We start from the raw sequence: 20,773 nt of genomic DNA, 5'->3' as shown, positions 1-20,773 counted from the left end.
TTCAGTCTTTCTAACAAAAAGTGAGGAATCCGAATGTGTCAAAACAAAACCAACTGAAACCAAATAAACTAGCTTGCTTCAGCCCATAGATGGCTTTGTTAATCTTGCACACTAAACCCCCATTCAAGAATGCATTATTAATGTCAACTTGTCGAAGCTGCCATCCTATGGACAAAGCAAGCAAAATAATTACATGAACAGTGGTCGGTTTAACCACTGGACTAAAAACTTCATGAAAATCAACTTCAGGTTGTTGAACAAACCCCTTTGCCACAAGTCGAGCCTTGTAGCAGGACACAGTACCATATGGATTTCGTTTTATCTTAAAAATCCACTTACAACGAACAACCTGTCTATCCTTAGGAAGAGGGACTAGCAACCAAGTATAATTATTCATCAAAGCCTCATATTCCTCTTGCACCGTTTTAGCCTAATGAGGACTTAGCATAGCTTCCTTAATAGAACGAGGCTCCTTATCCAGACAAGCAACATGAAGAGCCTTAGGCTTTCGAATCCCAATTTTCCCTCTCGTGACCATGGGATGAGCATTCTGAGAAGTGAACTGAAAATCACAAGTAAAATCATGAGTAGGTACACTGCCCTCTAGGTTACGTGAAGAAGAAACAACAAGCCCCATAAAAGAAAGGACAGACTCATGCACAGCAGTTGACTGCTCAACAGGTTCTGGAATCATAGAAACTGAGAAAAGAGAACCCTGAAAAATGAGGCAGTGTTCCCTAGAAGTTGCATGAATATCTATATTAGACGGATTATCCCTTACTAAATTAGATTGAGAGCAAACACGTGAACCCATACCAGTACAAGGAACTACTTCCACATTATTAGGTGAAACAAATGCCTCCTCACTATTGCAAGCAATACCCGTAGCACCATGAGGAGAACCATAAGGATTGACTAGAGGAACAAACACATCCTTATTACGTTCAACAACCCCTGAATCACGCCAAGAAGAAACCCAAGACCCAACCGTAGGAACTGTACCAGGAACAACAATTGGCAGCACTCCAGTAGTTACACCAGAACTTTAAGTGTGAGAATAACCAACACTACCTGCTTCCTCATAAGGAATTTCTCTTCATCAAAAACTAGATATCAAGAAACAATGTCCTTACCCGAATCATCCAGACATTTATAACCTTTATGAGAAGAACTATAACCATGAAACACGCACCTATGAGAACAAAATTATAACTTATGCTGATTAAATGAGCAAAGACAAGGAAAGCAAGCGTAGCCAAAAACACTAACAAGAGAATAATTTGAAGGTTGACGATAAAGCACTTCAAACGAAGATCGACCACCCAGTACACCCGTAGGAAGCCTACTTATCAGATAAACGATCGAAATAAAGGCATGACTCCAGAATTTTAATGGTAACGAAGCATGAGATAACATAGCAAGACCCATTTCAACAACATGTCTATGCTTTCTCTCAGCCTTACCATTTTGCTCAGATGTCCCTAGACAGGAGATATGATGTAAAACTCTATTCGAACGAAACCATGACCTGACAGCCTAATACTCTCCACCTCCATCATATTGTAGCATCTTAACTTTATACCCAAATTGAACTTCAACCATCTTAAAAAAATCAAGAAAGCATTGCATTACTTAAGATTTATGCTTGAGTAAATAAATCCAAGTACAACAACTAAAAACATCAATAAACGAGACATAGTAAGCAAAACTATACAAAGAAACGGTCGGTGCAGGTCCCTATACATCAGAATCAACCAATTGAAAAGGTTTACTATATTCAATCAAAGACTTACAAAAGGGCAATTTGTGTGCTTTGCCTTGCATGCAGACAGTACAAACATGAGTTAACTTGGTTTTATTAGAAGAAATATTACAAGACTTCATGACCAAAAGAACAATATCCAAAAAGAATGACCTAGTCTCTTATGCCACAACTCCAAAGCATTCAACAAACCAGAAACATTATGAACTTGAAACACTGCCTCATGTTTATCACATGACTCCTGGATGTCATATGGAAGCAACTGATAGAGCCCCTCACCCGCGAGCTTGCCTCGAAGAAGAAGAGTTCTGGTCTGAGCATACTTCACAAAACACTTAGAAGCATGAAATTCAATAAAAACATCATTATTACGCGTGAATTGTGAGACATACAATAATTTCTTCTTAATATTAGGAACATGTAACATATTTTGTAAAACCAAGGGTTTCCGACGGTAGATAAGAATCTTTGACCAACATGATCGATTTTAACACCCTCATCGTTACCCATGAGAAAAGTATTGGCACCAGTGTAAACTATAACTGATTCAAAAACAGACATGTCATTTGAGACATGATGTGTAGCACCCATATCAGGATACCAAACAGTCTCAAGTGGCACCGACAAACGAGCTGAACCAGAGGAGACATCTGAGTTAAAAACTACAGGTCCTGAGGAAGCAAACGAATGCTACCCAGGAGGACCAGGAACGGAGTTATTCGACAAATCCCTGGAATAAAAACCACTTACAAGAACGGGTAACTTATAATAACCCGAAGCATGAGGAACAACAGTCATTCCTAGTAAACCAGAATTAGCCGAATAGAAAATCGGTGGTTTTGAAAAATGGACAAACGAGTGGGGAACGTGTGAGATAGGATGAATCGTATGAGAAAACACTTGACCTCCATACCACTGTTTGACAGGGTTTAGTCGATCATACTATTTCTGCGAATCACTAGCTAGAACCTCACCTTCAATCACACTAGTATAGTCTCGATCACCACATGGACAAACTTACCACCTAATTAGCATTGGGGCAAGTTTGAACCAAAACTCTGTCCTCGACCACGACCACGGTAACCACCACCTTGATGATCTCAAATCTGAACCGAACGCAATTGTGATGAATTATTTTCTTTAGCATCCACCTCAACATTATTTACTTCCCTGGATAAACGAGCCAAGTTAGTCGTAACACCTTCACTCAAAAAGGCTTTCTGTCGAGCCTCATAGTCCAACAACATATCAGTCAGAACTTTCAAAGACAAGTTCTCATGAGAAGCAATGACAATGATTGATTCAAACTCCATTGAGAGGCCAACAAGAATAACACTCACATGCTCCTGCTCAGTGACAACATTACCTGATGCATTAAGTAAATCAGAAATAGATTTAACCTTGGCAAGATACTCACTAATAGTCAAACCAGAATTCCTTTGAGAATGTAAACTATGTCTGAAAGACAAAATCTTAGCACCAGATCGAGCACCAAACAACCGATAAACAGCAGACCAAATGGAAGAAGTCGTTGTAAGACCAGTAAGATAAGGAAGAACCTCAGTACTGATTGTGGTGAGAAGCCAAGAGGCTAACAATTTATCTTGTTGCCTATGAATAAAAAAAAAGTAGGATTAACCTCAAGCTGACCTGATGACACGTGACAAACTCATCTGGCAGAACTACATCATTGGAAAGAAGACTTATCAACCCATAACCGTCAATTATCAGGGCAACCTGATGCTTCCAAAGAAGATAGGTACTCTTAGTAAGTTTGACAGATTCATTCTTAGGGATATCTAAACTGCATTAAAACCCAAAGGAACAGTCACCGAGCTCACAAGAGAATTATTCTGAGACATAATTCTAGCACCTCAAATCGGATCTGCAGCTAGATCAACCATGACGAACAAAACACAAAATTTAGACTATATCTAAGAACACTAACCCGATCACCAACTCACTGAAGTAATTACCATAACACATCACAAAGAAGTAACAGTGGAAGAAGAAACGACCACCAGGATTGGCGAATGATACCATGATAAGATACAAACTAAGCTATCACAAGGAAGAATAGAGAGGACAAGAGATAAGAGGCTCTCTGAACCTTATTATTAAAACCATATCAAGTCTTTACAAGTAATGACTACTTATAGCAGCATAGAATACAATGAACTAACCATAATTGAATGCATAACAGAAAGGCTTAACAAACTTACAACCGTTCGCATAACAGAAACCTATTACATTCATCAAACTTCTATACATTCTCATAGACTCTCAACAATAAGTACGTATAATTTTTTTCCTCAACAAATATAATTTTATTAGATATTTAAATAAATAATCCGAAAATCTAGATTGCTAGTCTCATTAAAAGTCTTCCTAAACATATTTATTCTATGTCTATAATCTATTATATATATCTATAAACAAATTTGGAGAAGCTTTTAAACAAACAAAAATATCATTAATTTATGTTTTATTATATTATAAACTGATATTGAAAAATAATATTTTAATATATTGTTCGCTTTAATAAATTAATAGAAGTAATATTAATCAAATATAATTTAATTAGATAATATCATACCAGTATTGAAATAAACTTTATGTTCATACTAAATTAAACTTATTGTTTTATATTGATTTTCTCCTGATTAATATTGTAATTATATTTATAATCTATAATATCATAGCAGTATGAACTATTTCAATAACAAATTTAGTATTAGTCAGGGATGGACCGAGGAGAGCAGGTGTGATAAATTTATACTTTTTAATATAAAATTTTACGTTAGTTTCTGCGTTACCAGCAATCTCTGCATGGAACAATTTGCAGGTTCTACGTCGAGGACATTTGACATGCTAAGCTAACGTAGCAGATTCAAAAGAAAGAGAAAACAGTCGAGCACTCAAGGGAAACATGAAGCTGTTCAATGTGCGGTACACGGCTAATCATATTCACAAATTCAATTGATTAATTGAAATTTACAAAGAATTAACGAATAACAACAACAAAAAGGGTGCTCCAAATTCTCATAAATTTTGTTATAATTCATCAAATCCATAAGCCTGGGGAAAGACCCTCTTATGCTTCATGCCATGTTCATATGAGAACTGAAAGAGAATGCTTGAGCAAGTTGTTAATAGGCCGGCTTCCATGAGCTTACACAAAGATTCTTCATTCTTTCGGTCACCTGCTTCATTAAGTTCATTTTCCTTAGTCGTCGTTGACCAATTAAGAAACCATAGCGTGCATGATAATTCACAAATCAGCATGGAATTAAACCTTTCCCAAACTTCCCCTTGTGTAGGGAACTGATCTCTGATATCCAACTGAAGGTGGGGACGATGATTTCCTGCTGGTTTATTCCCTGCATGTCCATTTTGCCGTGCCGCTTCTACTTCGTGTTGTTATCGTCGGGGAACTCTGGCAACCGCCATTCAATATGCTAGGGAGGCTTGATTCCTAACATCATACAAACTCAAAAACTTAACAAACTTGCACTTTTGATTCTAAGATGAAGTTGAAATTTAGTATTGATGTTTGAGAAACATACCAAAAAGAGCACAGTTGCACAATGCTTTAGAACCTCTAGGTTCATGCGAACGTCTTCCAGGCTCCTGTGTTTTTGCTGCCCAAGCCCAAAGTAAGTGGCCAAGCTTGCCATCTGCATAAAGGGAAATTAGAACCGAGCAACTATTATGAACAATAACAGGTTTACTATGAAAATTTTACCTTCATATTACCAGCTCTTTTGCCAAACTTGTCAGTGAGAACTCCTAAAGAATCAATGATCCCAACAGATACAGGAGGAGGCCTACCAATGTCAGCAAAGGCCTCCTTAATACGAACACAATCGAACCTCTGAATGTTATGACCAGCCCAAATCCTACCATTCAAAAGGCTGAATATCTTATCGGCAACTTGCTCGAATGCGGGCGCATTCGCGACGGCATCTCTAGTTATCCCATCGCATCGGCCGGACCTCAATGCAACAGCAGACAAGTCCTTAGGCTTAATCAGGGTACTATAACTCTCTAGCTCAACAAAGTTCCTCGGACAAACAACAATGGCACCAAACTCCAGTACCCAGAACCTTTGACCGGCTCTGTTGGGTACCGTTGTTTCTATATCGAAAAACACAATTTCTGCTGACCCTTCATGGCCTGCAATAAAACCCTCCATTTCAGCAAGTTTTTTTTTTGGTGATGTTGATTGAGATTGTTGTAGTCATGGTATAAATGGAAGAGAATTCTTGGCATTAGAGATTGACTGTCTTGTAGTTCAAGTCAATAGTCATAGGCTTTGCCTTATTCAAAGGAAATTCCAGTTGGGCAGGAATAGTTTTGCTTCATCCTTATGTTACCATAATATTCTTAGTTATTTCTCTTGGAGCAGCAACCTTATGGACAAGGTGACGCTTTCCCTCCATTAAAATACTAAATATTTTACGTTGGAACATATAAAGCAAGCTTATTTGGAAAGGGAATCGGTTAATTCTACATCTGCTTACCCTTGTCCAAACAATTATTCCTTGAGAACATTCGGTCTCAGGGATGGGGAATTTTAAGAATATATATACACATGGGATTGTTTATATATAAATATATATGAGCGGCAGATGCATTCTTTGGCAAGGATGAGCACGTGTTTATTTTAAAATTTAAATTTTTTAAATAATTATTTATTTTATTGAATCTACTCACCTTTAAATTTAAATTGTGCCTACCTTTTATATAACTTTTATGTTATTAATATATATATATATATATACACAACTAAGATGTATTAAATTAACGTCATTATAAAATCACTTTTTCCATAACCCTTATATTAAAATTATTTAAATTTATAGAAGGCCGTGATAATTAAATTTTTAATATGAAAAAAAAAATTGAAACCATTTTTTTTAAGGATTTGAGCCGAAAAAAATATTAAAATTCTAAAAATTTCGTATTAAAAATAATTTATATCTGAAAACAACTCAATATAATTTGTTGGAATCTCATTTATTTTCTTATTCAAATTTTAAAAACTCATACTAACATTCATGATAATTTCGTATTAAAAACTCACCTTTAAATTTAAATTGTGCCTACCTTTTATATAACTTTTATGTTATTAATATATATATACCACTAAGATGTATTAAATTAACGTCATTATAAAATCACTTTTTCCATAACCTTTATATTAAAATTATTTAAATTTATAGAAGGCCGTGATAATTAAATTTGAATATGAAAAAAAATTGAAACCAGTTTTTTTTTAAAGGATTTGAGCAAAAAAAATATTAAATTTCTAAAAATTTCGTATTAAAAATAATTTATATCTGAAAACAACTCATTCTAACATTCATGATAATATTGATCTTAATATATTTGATAGTATACTCAGGGATAGAGCTATGTTGAGGCTTAAAGGAGTATTGGTCCTTGTAAAAATTTTATATATTCGATAGATTTTGGTTCATGTAAAAAAAAGTATTTAATTTAAAAAAATACAAGAATTTATTAAATATGTAATCAAGTAAGAGTCGAACTAAATAGTGATAATCTCATATTCTAAAATTTTTTGGTTTAATAATAATTTAAGTCATTGTAAGTTTAATATTAGACAAATTAGGCATTTTATTAGTTTAAATACCTAATAATTCATTGTATTTTGGGTAAATTACGTGTTTAGTACTTAAACTATTAGTTTTGGTCTATTTTAGTACCTAAATTTTCAATTTTTTTAAAATCATACCTAGCGTTTAGCTTTTGTTTTATTTTAAATCGTTGCCGTTAAAAATTTAACGGTACTACATTTTTTTTTGGGTAAATTACATCATTCATTAATCAACTATATTTTCACTCCTATTTTAGTACTAAAATTTTAAAAAAAAATCAATGTGACTACTCGACTTTCAAATTGCTCCTATTTTAATTACTCTATTTTATTAATAATTTTTATGATAAGATATTTTTTAATATTATTTTATTAATATATAATAAAAATAAAAAAAAATAAATTTGAAAGTTAGAGTGATTAAATTAAGAGTAATTTAAAAGTTAAGTAATTAAATTAAAAAATTAAACTTTAGTGACAAAAAACGAAACAAAAACTAAACGTTATATATGTTTTTGAAAAAAATTGATAGTTTAGGTACTAAAATAAATCAAAACTAATAGTTTATGTACTAACGCATAATTTACTCTTGTACTTTTTTAAAATTTAATATTTTGACCCCTACAATATTTAATTATGAGACATCACTGAATATACTTAAATTTAACATAGTTGAATCCATTTAAAACTAAAAAATAAAATAAAAACCAACTGAACTGGAAACAAGACCCATGGGTTTCATATGTGATAAGGATTTAAAAACATGATTTAAGTGAGAGAAAAGAGCAGCTCTTATTATGGACGTGCAAGCATTTTCTGATTTAACAAAGTCAATCCTCAGTGGTTGTGGCACGCATCAATTGTTGATTATAGTAAAGATGAATGAATTTTGTATTGAGCATAAACTACATTTTCCTTCCCAAGTTATACGACATGCAAATCACTTATTGAGCTGCTCCTTGGCTTCCATATATTTGCCATCCACGTCCAATTCTATGGCAGCCTCTTCCTTCCTTGTTTCATCCTCACAGTTCGTCTCTTTTCAATTCAATGGCACTTCCTACTTCGAAAATAGTTCCCACCACAAACGAAATTGCTCGAGAACTCGATGAGATTTACAAGGATCTACATGAGTTTGACTTTACAATTGAAGTGCCTGAAATCCTCGTCAAAGAGGGTAGCCTACAAAAGGAGAAACTGATATCAATTGATCCAATTTCATTGCGAGAATCATCCATGGGAGAAATAAGCTTCAACATGATGTTTCCACCTCCGTTGTTCCCCGCAAAGCACAAGTTCTTAAGCTATAGCCTTCCTAACTCTGCTACTTCCTCCCCTCGATTTGGCTCGATCTTGTCGAGGAAGAACTCGAAAACCGAAAGCCAAGCATCGCCTTGGCTGGTCAAAAAGCACCCATCACCGAAAAACAGCCAGTTTTTGGAAAGCAAGTCTTGTGGAGATGGAAGAACACGTGCAGCATCAGATGAAGTTGATGATCTTTGGCTGTACCAGGCAAGGAAGCATCGACATGGAAGTTTAATCTCCAATCTCAATGTAAGTAACAATGGTGGTCATCGTCGAAAGGACAGTGAGGAGGTGGATGGTAGTGAAGTCGACTTCAAATGCAGTGCCCTTTGCTTGTTCATACCAGGGTTTAAAAAGGCCAAGCAAGTAAGGCCTAGAAAAGAAGTAACGATGATGGAGAATAATAATAATGTGATATCAAAAACAGTTTCCCTGGAAAAGTTTGAATGCGGATCATGGGCTTCATCAACAATAATACCAGAGCGTGATGTTGATGATGGCGACTCCATGAATCTCTTCTTTGATCTTCCATTGGAGTTGATTAAAAACCTTGGGAACGATTCCGATTTACCGGTTTCTGCTGCTTTCGTGTTTGATAATATGGATGTAAAAAGAGTTTTAAAAAATGGTTCGACTCAAATAAGATCAACAGGAAGGAAATCACACGAATCATCATCGAGGCATGTCAGGTTCTCTACATCGTCACCAACATTGTCCCCTGCCTCACCTGCTTGCATAACACCTCGCTTGCGTAAGGCTAGGGACGATTTTAATGGTCTCTTAGAAGCACAAAGTGCATGAAATTTTCTTACTCGATATTGTGTCCTTTTTTTGGTAACATGTATGAGTTTTTCTTTACGCTCTTTATTTTCAATTGATGCATTGCCCCAGAAAATAAAACTTCGATTATGCTATTGAGATTTGGGACCCGATGAATTTCAGAGATGAAACCTACGCAATGATGAAATTGGCTGGTCACTGTAGCCCAACGGCTAACCGATTGATAACCAATTGAACCAACCCGTTAGAGCCGACAGGCTGATAAACATTTTCCGGGCTCCTTCTCAAACCAAACCTTTAAACTTCTAGCCACAAGACAGAAGGCTTCCTCGTTCTCTTCATGCCAAACTTGGATATGTTCAGCTGTAACAACACCTAACTTCTGTCTAAACAAACCAAAAGATGATTTAAACAAAGGCTTGGTCAGTCCATCAGCAGCTTGATGTGACGCAGGAACATAGTTAACTTGTAACTTCTCTTCAATCACCTTTTCACGGACAAAGCGAACATCTAACTCTACATGCTTAGAACGCGAGTGATACATTGCTGACAGGGCAACTGCGCTAGTGTTGTCACTCCATACAACGGGAGCTTGAGTCGATTGACAACACATATCTTTCAAAACTGCCTCGACCCAGGTTACTTCAGATACTTAGTCACCTATACTTCTATACTTGGCTTCTGTAGTCGACCGAGAGACAGACTTTTATTTTTTCAAACGCCAGGCCACTAGATTATTTTCAATATAAACACAATAACTTGTTGTTGACCTTCTGTTATCTAAATTGTTGTACCAATCAGCATCAACATATACAACAATACTTGGTTTATGATTTGAGGAGGTGAACAAAAAGCCGAATTTAAGCGTCCTTGCCAAGTAACACAAGAATTGTCTGACTGTTGTAAGGTGAACATCACAAGGTGTATGCATAAACTGAGGCACTTGATTCACACAGAAAGTTATGTCTAGTCTGGTATGACAAACGTTCAAAAGTGCTTCTACTATACTTCTGTATTCTTGTGCATTTTCAAGAGAGTTGCCGGCATTTTGTGCCAACTTTGTTGATGTTAACATAGGTGTGGGAGCCAGTTTCGCCTGTTGTATTTTAGTTTTTTCCTGCAACTTCAAAACATTTATAAGTATGTGACGACCCCTTTGATGTTTCGAATGAACAAAGACGCATCCAAGCTAGATCCTTTGAACCCCATCTCTATAAGATGCCCTCTCAATTTTGTATACCAGTTCTGAGGAGCTTGACGCAATCCGTAGAGAGCTTTCTGAAGTTTGCACACCAACATCGACCCATCAGAAGAGACTCGTTCAAAGCATGGTGGTTGTTGCATATATACTTCCTCGACTAGCTCACCACAAAAAAAAAACATTGTCGATATCTATTTGTCTCATACTCCATTTATTCGTGACAGCTACATATAAAAAAACACGAGTGTAAAGAACCTCACTACTAGACTAAAAGTGTGTAGAAAGTCTTATCCAGGTATTTGAGAAAAACTCTTGGCGACAAGACGGGATTTATATCTGAAGGCAGTTCCGTCATCATTTCGTTTAACTTTAAAAATCTACTTACACCTAATCGATTCCCTTCCTTTTGGTAGAGGAACCAGCTTCTATGTGTCATTGTTCAGCAAAGCATTGTATTCGACAAGAACTGCTTTCCGCATAGGAGACTCAAAAGATGATTAAATTGACGAGGGTATTTCTTCTTCAGTAACCACACCGAGTACAACTTGGGTTTAAAAACACCCACCTTACTTCTTGTGACAATTGGGTGTCAATTGCCAACAATCGTTGGAGACGAGAGCATAGGAGCAGGCTGCTGCTCAGTACATCTAATATGTTCGGTTCTTGCTAAAGAGGGTTGCTCATCATAACAATTTCCATTAACTCTACTTGAACCAGCAGAGTTAGTATCATTATTTGAGGGGTTCATTCCTTCATCATGTGGGAAAGAAGCAGTATTATGTGAAGAAATTGTCTCATTATTTGAAGGGTTTACTCCTTCATCACCTAAAAAACCAGCAGTGCCTCCATGATGTAAGAAAACAGCCGCAGCATCACCTTCATCACGTGAAAAACCAGCAGCACTATTTGAAGAAGTTACTGTTTGACTTGAAGCAATAGTGGTGCCTAGGGAACTGTGCTCACACCATGAAGCAACATGTTCAACTTGGGGAATATGCAAAATACCTGATCCACATCGTAGAGTACATGACCTCATATCTATTGTTCCTGTCCCTTTTCAAACCGTGGATGATCCTACAGCTGCTGAGTTTGTAAAAGGAAATAAAGACTCATTAAAAATTACATGGCGTCATACGTAAATTCTACCTCCTGGGACAAGACACTGGTAACCCTTATGCTACGGACAGTAGCCATGTAAAGTGCACGGTTGTGATCTGAATTCTAGTTGTGTTTCTTGAAAAGGTTTCAAATGAGGAAAACATCGGCATCCGAGTATTTGCAAGGTCGCGTAGTCACGCTTTCAACCAAATAACTTCTCATAGGTAGATATGCCACAAGAACTTTTGTTGGCAGCCGATTGATGAGGTAAACAACACTAATAACAACATATGACCAGAATTTCATTGGCAAGGATGCTTGTGCCAACAGGGTAAGAACAAGTTTGATAACATGACGATGTTTCTTTCAACTACACCATTTTATTCGAAGGTTTGAGGACACGTTAGCCTATGTCTCAGTCTTGCTTCTACAAGAACAGAGGACAAACTACGAAACTCTCCTCCCCAATCATTTTGAATTTCTTTAATTTCCGTTTCAAAATGAGTGTGCACCATTTTCTGAAATACGCGAAACACAACTACAACTTGAGATTCATCTTTCAAAAGAAACAACCAACAATGTCGAGTACAACCATCAACAAACGAAACATAGCAACTGTATCCATTGGATTTTTCATGCGCATGACCCCACAGATCAATATATACTGATTGGAACGGTTCAATGTACAAAGTTTTCGATTCTACAAATGGAAGCTTATGACTCTTTCTAACTTGACAAATTGATTCCATCCCACAGCTGAGCCATTTCTTTGAGTAAAGACCATACTTGTATTAAAGAATCAAACAATAATACCATGAATAGTTTGGAAAACATGAAACAAATCAAACGAAACAGAAAATTGAGCTAAAGCATGAGCTTCTAATATTATTTGTGATACAAGCACAAAACCTGCAGAAGTATGTAGCAAATCCTTTTATTCATCAAGGAATTTAAAGCTGTAACAAAGTTGTAAGCCAACGAATGGGCTCTATATTCTAAGCGCGAGAGCTTTGGCAACACTCAACAAGAATGTGTATTCAACATAGCTACAACGCAATCACTACTTTAAACATGGGACTAATAAGAATGTGTATGCATCTATTAGCACATCACCTAGTGATTCATTTAATGAATATTTATAAATATATTTGGATTTTACCGAATTGACTTGCAGATTCAAGGTTGACCCAAACTGAAAATGATTGATATGATATTGACCCAACCAGAAAATCGCCCAATCTGATTTGGTCTAACTTGAAAAATCAACTGATTCGATATTGAACTAAACCGAAAATCAATTGATTTGAAATGGACCTAACTCGATACCTAACCCGACTACCATGGATCTAAATTAAATTTGAACCCAAAACGACTTGATTCAAACCGATACCGAATGAATTGTTTGTCACCTCTAGTGTCCATTTATTTTAGGGTAAACTATCAAGATAGTAACCCTACTATAGATAAGTTGTTAGTTGGTAACTCAAGTTTAAAATGTTATAAAATGGTCACTTATCATTAATTTTAGATGGAAATTTGACATGGTAACTAATAAGATTGGTATAATAATATATTTAGTCCTTATAATTTATACATTATTTTAATGTGATCTTAATTTTAAAAAAAGAACATTCAACATTTAAATATCGTACCAAGTAACCCCTCTGTTAACCTATTTTTCAATTGGTATAATATTTAAATGTTGAAGGTTAATTTTTTTAGAATTATGATATAATTAAAACAATGCATAAATATTGAGGAAATAAATTTGTTACTACGCTAATTTTATCAACTTAAACATCAACTTCACCTAAAGATTAATAACCATTTTGTAACTTTTGATAACTAGAGTGGCTCCAACTAAAAACTTATATATAGTCAGTTGAGTAGCAGAGTAATTCATCCTTTATTTTATTATTATTTAGTTAAATTACACTATAGGTCACTCAATTATTAGTAAGTTTACCAATAAGTTATTTAATTTCAAAACTCATAATCATATCACTTAATTACTTGATTGAAACACTCATGTCAATATACCATTTAATTGTAAATGACGGTATAACACAGAATATTCTAATAATAAAAAATGAACATATTTCAAAAATTTATAATCAAGTCACTTAATATATCAATTATAACAATCATGTTATGTGTAATATAAAATCTAATTGTCAATGATTACATGCAAACCTTAGATTTCATCATAAGATTAACCTCGATGCCCTTGTTCGATTCAAAAAAAATCAATTCTTGAGACTCTCTCCCAAAAGTCACAAATCACCTTAAAACGTTCAAACATCTTGAACCTTAATCTATGCCAACCATTGTCAAATGACCTTTGTCTCGAGATATATTATTCCTTTCACCAATGGTAGCTCCTTCCTCATTCGATTATCAAATAGAGCACCTAATATTGAAGAATACCAAATCACCCATGTGTAACATAATTAAGTGAGCGACTCGATTGTAACTTTTTGGAATATGATGACCCATTCGTAAACTTACTAATGACATAATAACATATTCTATGATTTATATAAAAAGTAAGTAAAATTGTTATGTAACAATACCTTTTAATATCCGTTTGAGATTTGAATGACATACGGATATGATTGTTATAATAGATTAATTAAGTGACCTGATGATGATGTTTTAAAATTTAGTAACCATTTATGGATTTATGATAATAGAGTGACCTGTAGTGTAATATACCCTTTTGTTTCTGCTAGCATCGCTCGTGTAATGTGGAACTAGTAGGTGCCGCCACCGACCCGCCTAAGCAAACATAAAAGACCGCGATCACCACTCTTTCTCGTCGATTTCTAGTCATTGCAAGCTAAAGTTGGAAAAAAGAAAAGAGGAATGGGTCACAACAAACCCCGACGTTTCAAAACCCATAGCTCTCATCGTGGACATTCTAGCAGAAACCATCAATTCCAAAGGTTCTTTGTTTTTTTTCCTTTCAAAACCACCCCCGCTTTTTCCAATTCACTTTTCATTCAATCTACTTTTAGAACCCGTCTCCTAAGCTTTTTTATGCACTTTTCCAGGGAAGATGAATCTCTCCCACGTGATCAACGTATCAATTCCACAACTACATCTTAATTACTTGTTTTGTGTTTTCTTAAAATTTTGTCTGGGTATATCATGTGTTTGATGTTTTGCCGCTGTTAATTGTTTTTTTTTTCTGTGTTCCTTCTCCCTGCAGCTCCCGAAGAGGAAACGAATTTTCCTAAAATTCAACTTGCTATGTGGGTTTGTATTTTTCTCCTACCACTTTTTTTTCCTGGCCAACTGTTATTGAAGCTTTTATGTGTTTGTAGATTTTATAACAAGGATCTTTCGGTCGATCAAATCATGGGCGACATCTCTAACTTAGGGTGTCTTTAATAAAGCATTGAAAATAGAATTTTGAATAGTTTAATTTCTTTAATGTGTTTGATAACTCAGGTTATATGTTAATAGAAAATTTTCACAAAAAAAGTTTTGAATGTGATAAGTAGGTACAGACCTACTAACCTTTTAAATGCAGAACATGTTACAAATTTATATTTGAACTTTCTTCAACGAAAGATGCAATATTTGATTTACTCTTTATTATTTTTATATAGAACTATTAAAATAATATAAAACATTATGTTAATAACATTGTGAAATGAATAGTTTTCAAAATTCAGTATGTATAGCTATCAAATAATGTAGTTATATTGAGTACTTCATTTTCAGTAACATTCTTATTTTTTGAGGTTGTGAATCTTTAGAATATATACTACCACTTGTAATCACCCTAGATTAATAATAAATAAAAAAGTAACATTCTAAATGGTTTTCATGATACAAATCTAGTACATAAATTTTAGCACTTAAGTTTTAGGGCGATCAAACACCACCTTTTTTTCAGTTTATTGAATATCTTATTCTTTTTTATTATTATTATTGTTTTTTTTAAATTCTCCTTACAAAATGGCTTCTATGGATTGATGATTTCAAGCACATTGTCTTAAATCAGTTGGTATCAAAATGGTGATTGCCAGCAATGTCAAGTTAATGTCTTCTATAGTTTTGCTTATTATCTTGATGAAATCATTCTTAAGCTGGTATTGGACGGTTGGCCTACTCCCTTTTTCTTTAATAGTTGTTTGCATTGATTACCCTCATTGTTTTGATGTTGTTGACTCAGGATTTTGGACAGTGCGATGCAAAAAGGTGCACTGGGCGCAAACTGGCAAGATTTGGGTTGTTGAAAGAAAGTATCTGCTAGACTAAAGTTCCCTCAAATTTAATTTGGTTATGCATGTTTCAGTTTGTCTTATTTCCATTGCATCAAATGTACTGTTTGCTCTGTAGACATTACCATTCATGGATTAATTTGTAGTTGCTTTGCCTCAGAAATGTGTCATGGACTCCTAGTGTTTGGTTCAAGACAAATCTTTGCCATTACTAAGGTTGAAATATGTAAGAGTGAAGGATAAATCAGAGACTTATGGGTGGATATTGGGCATGAATAGTCTGTCAATGGGTGTTCTATGTCTGTTTTATCAAAAAAAAATTGAAATAAGATACGCAAACTTTTATATGCAGAAAGCAAGAAGAGGAAATTTCCTAGAGAATGGTCTTTTAGGAAGGAAAAATTAACATCGAATTATTGAAGTGTACCAACTCTTGGGTCCATAAAGACTTCCTTTTAGCATGGTCATCTGATCCATATAGTTTCTTCTCCTATCAGCGATCATAAAATTGTGCTTTTGGAAATTGAAATTCATTTCACTTCCAGTGAACTTGTGTCGATGAATTTAGGATCTTGCGTTATTAACCTGTCAAATGATTTATCAATGATCAATTTAGAGAAAAATGATAACTGGTAACTGCTATTAGTTTCTATATAAGATCAATCAATTAATTCAGTCATTTTTGACCAGTAAGGACATCTTCACTTTCTGCTAATCTGGACCATTGAATGATTTCATGCAGGACTTGCGTGTGAATAGCGGTTTTGGGGGCATTGTTTTAAGGTACTTTCAACAACTCATCTTTTGATTTGGGGAATGGGTGATTTGGTCTCACCTGTTTCAGCAAGGTGTATACATGCACCTGTTACCGGGCCAAATGTTCGGTGTGCTACTGTGACCAACTTTTCACCTTTGTTTTTCCTAAGTTGATGGTGTATCTCATAGTCTCAGACGAAATCACCTCATAGTTGTTCTTTTGTACTAATATCTTTCATTGCTGATGCATACTAGCTTGTGTTTTCTTCTTCTTTTTTTTATAGGAGGTGGAGGCCTCATTAAAAACCCCCTTCTAGATTAAAGGAACACCGCTCGGTTTTCCTTAATCAGTGGAAGGAGGAAAAGAGTGCCTCAAATTTTATTAAAAACTGAAAGATTACATAAAGTTTAAGAACAAACAATCCCCTTACAAAAACAACCCTCAACCCACCTTGACACACATCTGACATAAAGGAGAAACAACAAAACCCAACAAACATAAGAAAACTATCCAATACCAGCCTTAGCTAATGAATCTGCTTCAATATTAGCAGGCTTGTAATATTTTTTTTTATTATCTGTGCTTTGAACCTCTGCTGGGCAGTCCTGTTGGTAGTCAGTGCGTCTCAAAAGAAGATTACAACCTAATGAACAGAAAAGGGTTAGCTGTTGTGGATTGCTCATGGGCTCGTCTTAGTGATGTACCGTTTGTGAAGCTGCGGTGTGGTGCTCCTCGCTTGTGTATGAATATAAACTTTCCAAGTGTTTGCTATGTGATGCACATGCTGCATTTTGTCTAGCATATACATTTAGCTTTTTTGCCTCTACAATCTATTAGTACTTGCTTTATCCCTAATTCCTCATATAATGCTTTATACAAATTATAGCTATTACACAATTTTTATGCATAATGATCGGAGATAATACAATGTTCTCAGTGCTAAATTTTTCAGATTTTTATCTTCAGTCAACATGTTGTAAACTTTTGCTATATCTCATGACATGCTTGTGGATGATGTCAACAGTAACAAGCCTCCCATGATCTATTCTTATCTTGACACTCCAAGCTAGGAGTTCTTTTGTTCTTTATTTTTGTATTGAATTGTATGATTCAAAGAGGCTCCTGCCTTTATGTTTGACAATTGACATGTGCTCAAGTTTGATGCCTTTGTTGTTGCACTGTTTTGGAATTTCAGTCCTTGAGGTGCTTCATGATGTTCTAATAGCATTGATAATTTGATATCCGTGTTGCTAGGAATAATATTTGTATGTATTACTTTCAATTTGATTTCTTTTTTGTTTAACCCAGAGGACATACTTTCGGTTGACCTTCTCTTAATGAAATTATATCATTTTTTAGTAGCATATTACATTTATTACTTGTATATATATAAATTCAGATAAACTTCTCTTTCATCATATACAATGAAAAAATTTAAATGACAATTTCAAATTAGTAATGCTTCTTCTCACTCTTGTTATTGCATACTTTTATATACACCTTAATCGACTTCTTACCTTAGTACCTTAAGACATCTAACTGAAAGTATAACTGCATATTATTTGGCATGTGCGCATTCACATATTCTAATTAAGAGTTGCTCTTTTTTATGGTTTTAAATAGTTTTCAGCATCCTGCTTTACGAATTTGATGTATTTCTTGGAATTTCAGTGCCATGGCTAGTGGCTGCAAACCCAGTAAACTATGGTCGACCATGTGAGCTATCATGCGTAGAAGCATTATCTGCAGCTTTAATAATATGGTACTTCTTTCCTTATCACCTTCTATCTTCACAATCTTGAAGGTGACTTACTGAATTGGGGATTTTCAATCATGTTATTTCTTTTATATCTATATGCTCGGGCTGCTATGACCTCTGGTTTTTTCTATATTGTGATCTTATTCTGTTGGGATGGATGTAACATGCTAGCTTTAATTTGTATGAATCATATTTTATAAATCAGTATTTGGAACTTTTTCTATGATGTAAATGAAAACTGTGCATGTGCCATTGCATGTCGGACGAAATCTGTTAGATTTTATGGCATATTGGTCTGTTCCGTTCTTGCTGTTTTACAGCCATATGAATGTCGGCGGAGCTTCGGCATCATTTTTGAACTTTGTAACTTTATAAAACTAAGGATGCATCCCTTACATAGAGCTTTGGCATTGTTTCCAAGCTTAATTAAGATAAAACTTTTAGCCAAGTGATTGGTCTAACATTCTTTTATCTATGCCAAGTTGCCAATTAATATGTCACTGAAAGTCGCGTGTTTACTGAGCAAGTCTTCTGAGTTTTTGTTCCATTGCGGTATTTTAACAGTGGGGAAGGGGAAACCGCAAATTTGCTATTAGGCAAGTTCAAATGGGGTCATGCCTTCCTGTCCCTTAACAGGTACCTTATTGTTATTGCTTTTATGGTCCAAAAAGTTTTAAATTGGTTGAAAGTTATTATCCATGTTCAAGATCAGAAACATTCTACTTGACATATGCTCTCAGATTGTTGGTTTACTTGATTGTGTAGGGAACTTTTGAAGGCATATTCTGAATGTGAAAATAGTGCTGACATCATATCAGTCCAAAATTCTTGGCTTTCCCAACAAAGTCAAGTTCCAAAGGTTCCACCAAATGCAGAAGGTAAATTTATTTTTGCAGATTTCGAAAAAAAAGAGAGAGAGAGATCCTTTTTGCATATAACAACCACTTAGCAACATCTGCAACTCTTGTGGGACCAAGGGTAGGAGTATAGTTTGATGAATTCCTCGTCAACAAAGTAATGCCTTTTCTGCCACATGGAGCTGGCTACAGTCTTATTATATCGTTGTGCTCTGTGTAGCACATATCGTGAGCAAGTTGAGGGAAAGGAAGGTCCTTTTTGTTTGTTTCTATCTTTTTCTTCTTTGGTCCTCAGCCCCTCTTTTGGCACAGGCAATCTTCATTTATCCACATGTTCATATAGTGAACTGGTAGACCTTCTCACGTGTTGAAACCACTATAGTTGTCTAATTATTGTTGTCTTCAACCAATGTTATATGAGCTTTCGTTTTTCCCTAAATGATGCCATGTTTATTGATGCCATTCTGATCTTAAAGATGTTTCAAATGATTAGAATATGCTTTTTGGCTGCCGACCCTGTTCTCTGCCCTGCAAAACTCTCATGCACGACTCAACCATCTTGTTTATCAAAGTTGCTTCTCGCTTCTTTTACCTATGGCATATGATGTTGTTTCAACAAGGAGTCTATTTAGTGGTTTTTTTCATTAGAAAGCATTTTGACTGTTACATGGCATGGATTTAATTACTTACAATTTCATCAAATTGAGAATTCTATCCACCCATCGATGATTTTCGCAGGTGTTGGTTACAAATTAAACAACCTTTGAGATGTGATACAGGGATGGCCGTTATTGTTGTACTGACCTTATGATGTTATATGAGCAGGCATCAGTGAAGATGAGGGTTCTTCCAATAATTCTGAAGATGGGCTTCCTCCTCTAGAAAGGAATATGAACCGTATAAGTTTGCAGGAAAGCGATAATGAAAGTGAGTAGGTAGGGTCTAGAAATAGTTTCAATCTCTCAGTAGGTGCAACGGAGCCAAGGCGAAATCAGCAGAGCGATGTGGAATCACAAGTAAGCACCATGAGAAAAAGCCATCCTCGTAACTTTTATATATATATTACCCTTTATGCTTTAAATATTAGTGCGTATGACTATAATCCTACTTGAGGAAGAGGGAACTCGGAAATGCATTTGATGGTTGTTTTCTTATGCTCAGATTTCGAATATGGTATTTTTTGCTGCTTCCAAAGTATCAACACCTCATTTGGTTGTTACAAATTAATCTATTTCTTGGAAACACTTTCTCTTTACATATGTGTCATATTTTACGATACTTTACATGTGTGTCTGTAGTTATGGATTTTAATTCAACATGAAGAACAAAAATTCAAGAAACCCAACCTTTGGTGACATCGCCATCGTTGTTACTTCTGTAAGCCATCGATCCAATACTCTCC

The 20,773-nt window shown here is 35.1% G+C and overlaps 2 protein-coding genes and 1 pseudogene across 3 annotated transcripts; 2 read left to right on the top strand and 1 right to left on the bottom strand.

Annotated features, from left to right (window-relative positions):
• Window positions 1-4,874: 4,874 nt before the first annotated feature.
• LOC120122388 lies at window positions 4,875-5,965 on the bottom strand (annotated as a pseudogene).
• Window positions 5,966-8,432: 2,467 nt separating this feature from the next.
• LOC120122387 lies at window positions 8,433-9,558 on the top strand. The gene has a single exon (XM_039141507.1). It carries the CDS (start codon window positions 8,433-8,435, stop codon window positions 9,486-9,488), a length of 1,056 nt encoding a protein of 351 aa, XP_038997438.1. The 3' UTR covers window positions 9,489-9,558.
• Window positions 9,559-14,550: 4,992 nt separating this feature from the next.
• Window positions 14,551-20,408, top strand: LOC120122620 (18S rRNA aminocarboxypropyltransferase-like). Of its 2 annotated transcripts, XM_039141747.1 has the most exons (10): window positions 14,551-14,711; window positions 14,820-14,848; window positions 14,978-15,024; window positions 15,950-16,015; window positions 16,741-16,781; window positions 17,359-17,495; window positions 18,427-18,517; window positions 19,079-19,150; window positions 19,280-19,392; window positions 20,197-20,408. In XM_039141747.1, exons 1-10 carry the CDS (start codon window positions 14,632-14,634, stop codon window positions 20,304-20,306), a joined length of 786 nt encoding a protein of 261 aa, XP_038997678.1. In that variant the 5' UTR covers window positions 14,551-14,631; the 3' UTR covers window positions 20,307-20,408. The 2 variants fall into 2 exon arrangements, with proteins under 2 accessions (XP_038997678.1, XP_038997679.1); XM_039141748.1 differs by lacking the exon at window positions 19,280-19,392 and having other exon boundaries at window positions 20,197-20,286.
• Window positions 20,409-20,773: the final 365 nt, after the last annotated feature.

This window comes from Hibiscus syriacus, unplaced genomic scaffold, assembly GCF_006381635.1.
Source record: "Hibiscus syriacus cultivar Baekdansim isolate YM2019G1 unplaced genomic scaffold, ASM638163v2 tig00110387_pilon, whole genome shotgun sequence".
In the NCBI taxonomy this organism is placed as follows: domain Eukaryota; kingdom Viridiplantae; phylum Streptophyta; class Magnoliopsida; order Malvales; family Malvaceae; genus Hibiscus; species Hibiscus syriacus.
This window is presented reverse-complemented; position numbering and strand designations above follow the sequence as displayed.